Source organism: Apium graveolens, unplaced genomic scaffold (assembly GCF_009905375.1).
Source record: "Apium graveolens cultivar Ventura unplaced genomic scaffold, ASM990537v1 ctg39, whole genome shotgun sequence".
Taxonomy (NCBI): domain Eukaryota; kingdom Viridiplantae; phylum Streptophyta; class Magnoliopsida; order Apiales; family Apiaceae; genus Apium; species Apium graveolens.
The window spans coordinates 98,035-104,734 of NW_027418317.1; the positions used below are offsets into that span (position 1 = coordinate 98,035).

A 6,700-nucleotide genomic window follows, 5' to 3' on the forward strand; every position below is an offset into this window, starting at 1 on the left:
TGTCATGTGCTTCAAATGACTGAAACTAATGGGGATTGTATGTACCTGGGGTTGCCTAGTCTTATAGGGAGAAGTAGGACTGGGTCGTTGAATTTTATTAAAGATCGAGTGAACAACCGAGTTCAAAGCTGGGATGGCAGACACATATCACAGGGAGGTAAAGAAGTCTTGGTGAAAGGGGTAGTTCAGAGTATGCCCACCTACGCTATGAGCGTTTTTATGCTGCCAATGGAGATCACGACAAACTTGGAGCGTACGATGACTAAATTTTGGTGGAATAATAAAAATAGTGAGAGGAAAGGGATTCATTGGATGGGATGAGAGAGGCTGAGTAACATAAATCCAATGGGGGGGATGGGGTTTCGTGATCTCAGGGACTTCAACATTGCCATGTTAGGTAAACAGGAATGGAGGTTTCTTACAAACCCAACTAGCCTAGTGAGTAGAGTCTACAAAGCTAGATACTTTCCAAAAGGAAATTTCTTGGATGCGGAATTGGGAAACAACCCTAGCTATGTGTGGTGTAGTGTTTTGGAGGCGAAGGAGTTGATCAAGGCAGGGGTGCGGTGGAAGGTGGGGTCTGGTAAGTCGATAAATATTTTAGACCAACCATGGCTCATTGATGACCAAAACCCTTACATATCATCAACTTCTCAGAGTTTAGATGGTAAACAAGTGTCCTCACTTTTATCTATGGAGTTCAGGGGATGGATGAAGATATTCTGGCAGACTTATTTAATATTCGAGATCAACAATATATTCGTAATGTGCTGATAGGTGATGAGAATGATCGAGATATTCCGTATTGGAGTAAGGAGGTGTCAGGAGTGCACACGATGAAAAGTGCATATAGATTTTTACAATCCCAGAAAAACTTATGGAGACAGCAAGACAACGATAACTTCTGGAAGAAAATCTGGCGAATTAGAGCCCCGCCAAAAGTCCTTAATTTTGTTTGGGAGCTTTATCATTTTGTCTGCCAACCAAAGTCCAACTCGCTCAAAAGAATGTGCCTATTAATAAGTTATGTCCAATGTGTCAAAATGCAGACGAAACCATTAATCACGCGCTGTTGTTATATCCAGTAGCGAGACAGGTCTGGCAGACAGCCCTTCCGGAGGTGGTGTATTTTGACTCAGAAGAGCTATGGTAGTGGTGGGAGAAAGTTTTTCGAATGTGCAGTAATGAGCGTAGAGCTGAAATTGCAACTATAAGTTGGTCACTTTGGAAAGCTCGAAATGAATTGGCATGGAATAACAGATATACTCAGATAAGCGTAGTTATTGCATTAGCTAAGCAATATTTTGTGCAATGGAAGTTCGCCCAAAAGAATGATACGACCACTTATTTCCCGGTCTTGGAAGAGGGGGATGGTGCAGTTGTTTGGGTTAAGCCACAGAAGAATCAAATCAAGATTTCGGTTGATGCAGCTCGGTTTGAAGAGTATCAAGCAACGGGTATTGGCATGGTAGCTAGAAATGACCAGGGAGAGCTGTTGCAAGCACGTACGATGAGGATGAATTATCTATTTTAAGTTGATATGATGGAAGTCATGGCCATTAAGGAGGCATTGAGTTGGGTGAAGCAGAATGCATGGAGTCAGGTGGTGATAGAATCAGATGGACTAGTAGTGATGCAGACAATTCGTAGTAAAGTGAAAATGGTATCGCCATTTGGTCAAGTTGTAGAAGATTGTCGGAGGTTGTTATCTATGTTAAACACAGTTTCGGTGTTATTTGTCAAGAGATCTGCTAATATGATGGCTAATATGGTGGCTCATGAGTTAGCTCGTGTGTCATATTCTTTTCCAGATTAATATTTTGATAGGAGGTATGTTCCTGTCAATGTTAAGAATGTTTTGATGGTTGACACAAGTTAATAAAATCCACTTTTGTTTGTCAAAAAAAAAGTGTTATTATAATAGTTTTGATTGAAATGTACCTTTTATTCTAAAGTGTGTGAATTCTAGTTTTCTTCTAAAGTTTCTACTTCCAGGAAAATTTACAAGTGGACTTTGAGGCTAATGGATGGTCCAGCAGTGATAAAGTCATAATAGTTAGGCCTGGGATATTGCTCACGGAGGCCCAATAAATTAAAAATGCAAGTGATCCGTACCAATTGTTTATCTTGAGTAAAAAATCCTTTAACTAATGAGACTTAAAAATTAAGAAAGAAGAAGGAAAAGTTAGTAAATTATAAGACTCTTTAATATATTTTTTAAAAAAAATTAGAAAGATGGGTTAGTTAGCAGGGGAAATAAATGACCTATATGAATTTTTAAACTGTTAAAAATTTAATAATTTTGGAAAATTTGAAATGTTGAAGTAATGAGATATCTTCAAAGTTTAATTTTAAAATCTCTCATCCGTGCCATTTTAAATGTCTATTTTCAAAAAAAAAATGTGTATAGTAAAAAAAAAGAGAAGTTCATTACATTTTTCTAATATGTACCCCTAATTTGTATTAAAAATAATAATAGTGTTGAAAAGTGAAATTTTATAAATTATAATGATGGTTTCAAAATTTACTTTTACATTGGTTATATACAGGAGCGGAATAAGAAATATTTATTTACGGAATACCGAATAATTTATAAGAGACATCCTCTTCCTTTTTTTTTGTGAGGGCACTTTGATTATTTTTTTCAAAAAATTTAATAACAAAAAATGTGAAAAAATTATTTAGTGTCCCCCGGTATCAGATACTAAATCCTACATGGTTAAGTACTAACAACGTATAGATGTCTTTAGTCAACAGGTATAATTGAGGTCCCGAGCGGGTTAAGAGTTCGACATCTTGACGTATTTAAATTTATTTAGAAAAAAAAAAGTAAGACATCCTTTCCACTAAAAATGTAAAATATAATTGCCAAAAAAGTTATAATAAATGGATTTAAAATATTAATTTCCTCTAGATAAAAAAATTTAGAACTTTTTTAATCCATCGTCAAATTGATCATCGTAGCGTTAGCGTGACAAGGTCTTTGCAAAATATCTCCGTATACCATCGGATTTTGACCCAATACGTGTGTTACGTGTACATACTCTGCCTTGACTTTTTAATGCATTAGCTCTTGCTGACGTAATATGACATTTTGGATAAATAAAGTAGTAAAAATACGTAAAAGAGAAAAACTCATTTATTTACATTTCAAATATCTCATAACCTCGAAATTTTTTTGATATATTTTCTAGCATTAATGGTATATGAATATGTCAAATTAGGTATAGAACAATTGTAATCACAACTTTTTTAGATATTTATCATTTTAACTTATAAATTTATAATTTTGTTATTCAGTTTAGAAAATAACTGAATGTTATCGTAAACTCGTATAGTTTCTAACGTATTTTAGATAACCACAATTTTGTTATTCAGTTCAGAAAATAAACGAACGCTATCGTAAACTCGTATAATTTCTAGCGTATTTTAGATAATTGTCGTTGTAATTTAATAACTTGTATAATTCTATTTCGGTCTTAACGTTATTCAAATAATTATCGTTCGAACTTAAAAACTTACAAAATTATACTCCACTCTTTTCGACGATTTGACTTTTGCATGAAATGTGTTTTGACCGTGTATTGCCCTATTATTTATAAAAATAAATTTCTGTAAATAAAAATAGACAACAACTTTTTAAATTCACAAAATGAAAATTTTAAAAACTATTTTGCTAACTACGCAATCAAATCATAATAAAATGTGTACAAAACTCAAATTTTTAATTTTTTTAAAAAAGGGAGTAATTAAAATAAATTAACAAAAAGTAATATAATAAAGTACAACTCCATAGAAGTACAAAATGGGCCTACATCATGGTGACATAATCCTGACGTCACAAAACAATCGGTCCAAGTACGAATATGGGACCCACCAAATATTATCTCGCCGTCTCAATAGCTGGCTTACCTTATAAAATGCTCAACCACCCTTGTGCACATGTATATATATCAAGGAAGATCAATAGAAACTCATCATCAACATATCCATATCAAAAACTTAAAATGTCTTCTGCATCACATGAAGCCTCTGTTTTCCAAAACCCAAGATTTGTGGTCAAGAATATTTTAGCTGGACGTCAAAGTGAAGGTGATGGTGCTGTTGTTAGGAGAAGTATTGGAAGGTATTGTTTTCGAAAAACGAGTACTCGGAAAATCAGTCAAGTCGTCAAGTTTAGTAACGTACACGTAACCGTAACCGAGTAGAACTGATTTTCGATTTTTGAGTTTTCTTGACTAAAAGTATTTGATATTTTTTTGAATCTTTTGTTATACTATAATATTTCAGCAACCCTACATATTATTTATGATTTTCTTGATCCATTTTGTGCTGCTATGCTATTTGGTTGACTTTTTTCTGTTCTGTTCCATGTGTTTGACAGGCCTGAGTTGAAGTACTTGGATCCTTTCCTCATCTTGGATGAATTTTATGGTACACCATATCTACATGATCTCTGTTCAGTTATTAGTACTTAGAACAGATAATTAGTACTTCTTGCTATTATATTTTTTTGCTACATTATCCCCTGACTCGTAAAATATTCGCAATTTTGCAGTTTCAGCTCCTGCTGGATTTCCTGATCATCCCCACAGAGGTTTGTAAATCTTCGAAATTCTCAGATACTTATGATTGATTAACAAATTTTTCTTTTTTTTCGATATGTTGTAGTCTTCAGATTCTAATGTTGTGAAGTTCTTGTTTTTTCTGCAGGATTCGAGACTGTGACATATATGCTGCAGGTACATTACTAAACAGTCATCAAATGTTCAGATGGGCCTTAATAGTTTTAAGATGTTGATGACTAACTTGACTTTCGTCTTATATTAGGGTGCTTTCACTCATCAAGATTTCGCAGGGCATGAAGGCACTATTCGAGCAGGGGATGTGCAGGTATCAAACAAATTAGTATTCTGAATTCCGCAATATACAGAATGTTGAAAGCTGAATTCTGTTGGAATGAAATAGATGCATTAAACTCGTGAGATTCCGCGCTTAGCATGTGCTCATGAGATGAATTAAACTCGTGAGATTCCAAATTAGTGTAGCGCTAAATTTATATTTGGATTGCAGTGGATGACAGCAGGAAGGGGGATTATTCATTCGGAAATGCCTGCAGGAGAAGGGCTTCAAACTGGTCTGCAACTGTGGATCAATCTGTCATCCAAGGACAAAATGTAAGAATGTGTTGTATTTGAATTTCAGACAATGCAAGACCAGGGGTGGCCCTGGCTATAGGCGAGCAAGACTTGCGCCTAGGGTCCCCGACACTCAAGGACCCCAAGAATTTCCATGATATATGTATAATAGGGCTCTATAAACTGATTTCGACTAGGGTCTCTTGAATCTCAGGGTCGGCCCTGTGCAAGACTTGTCTTTTGTCTAACTTAATTTGGTTATTTGAAATGTAGGGTTGAGCCTAATTATCAAGAACTGCTAAGTAACGACATCAAAAGGGCTGGAATCGACGGTGTACAAGTGAAAATCATAGCAGGAGAATCAATGGGAGTTAAGTCGCCAGTGTACACGCGTACCCCAACAATGTTTCTTGATTTCACTCTGCAGTCCAAAGCTGAAGTGCACCAAAAAATCCCCGAATCTTGGAATGCATTTGTCTACATTATCGAAGGAGAAGGCGTTTTCGGGTCTTTGAACTCATCACCTGTTCCTGCTCACCATGTTCTGGTGCTAAGCCCTGGTGATGGTTTAAGCGTCTGGAACAAGTCCTCGAAGGCCCTCAGGTTCGCGCTCATTGGAGGCGAGCCACTGAACGAGCCAGTGGCTCGCTACGGACCGTTTGTTATGAACACAGAGGAAGAAATTGACCAGACTATACAAGACTATCAGCATTGTGAGAATGGGTTTGAAATGGCCAAGTTTTGGAAGTCACAATAGTGCAGGAAGTTGAACTCAAAAATAAAGTCTAACACCATCTTTTTATCCATCACTATCCAAGCAATAACTAGTGAGGTGACTGAAAAGTGAAAAGGAATGGGAATAATTTTGTATTGTGGGATCAAAGTTAGGCTTCTAGAAGCTTGAAAAGGTAGCAATTGTACTAGAAATCATGATTGGAAATTCCTTTGAAGTTGGATTTCTCAGTGCTTGTCTTGCTCACTTATATTTATTTTATGTTATCTTTTATTTTCTATGGCAATTCATGATATATAAGATGATGGTCTCTTAGGGAAAATTATTATTTTATTCAAAAATTACCGATAAATCAGTCAGGAATATTTGATCAAACTGATATACTCCCTTCGTCCCAATTTATCTGTCTTATTTGAATTTTGATGGTCAAATTGACTCAACTTTGACCGTAAATAAAAACTCATTTTTTTATTATTTTGAAAAATTAAAATATACATATAAAAGTAGATTAAACATACTTTTTAATGATATAAATTTTATAAGTATTTTCGATATTATACTATGTAAAATTTTCGGTCAAAGTTGGGTCAATTTGACCGTAAAAAGTCAAACAAGACATATAAATTGTGACGGAGGGAGTATCATCAATAAATTATCCGATTTTAGAAATCGTCCGATAAATTATAAATCGATACTTTAACGGTTTAGTTCTAATTTTCGAAATGTATAAACATGGATGATGTCTGTTATTGCTATTGCTGTTATTATAAGAAAAACTTAAATGGAGACCACTAGGAAATTGTGAATTGAGTTGAAGACTAAATACTAG

At 35.0% G+C, this 6,700-nt stretch overlaps 2 protein-coding genes across 2 annotated transcripts; both read left to right on the forward strand.

Moving 5' to 3' along the window:
* The first annotated feature begins 1,174 nt into the window (after positions 1-1,174).
* On the forward strand, positions 1,175-1,534 carry LOC141701477 (uncharacterized). The gene has a single exon (XM_074505119.1). The coding sequence runs from the start codon at positions 1,175-1,177 to the stop codon at positions 1,532-1,534; it is 360 nt and encodes a 119-aa protein (XP_074361220.1).
* Positions 1,535-3,962: 2,428 nt separating this feature from the next.
* Positions 3,963-6,149, forward strand: LOC141701478 (pirin-like protein). The gene is made up of 7 exons (XM_074505120.1): positions 3,963-4,126; positions 4,385-4,434; positions 4,559-4,597; positions 4,714-4,742; positions 4,831-4,893; positions 5,074-5,177; positions 5,412-6,149. The coding sequence occupies exons 1-7, from the start codon at positions 4,008-4,010 to the stop codon at positions 5,893-5,895; spliced, it is 888 nt and encodes a 295-aa protein (XP_074361221.1). The 5' UTR covers positions 3,963-4,007; the 3' UTR covers positions 5,896-6,149.
* The last annotated feature ends 551 nt before the right edge of the window (positions 6,150-6,700 follow it).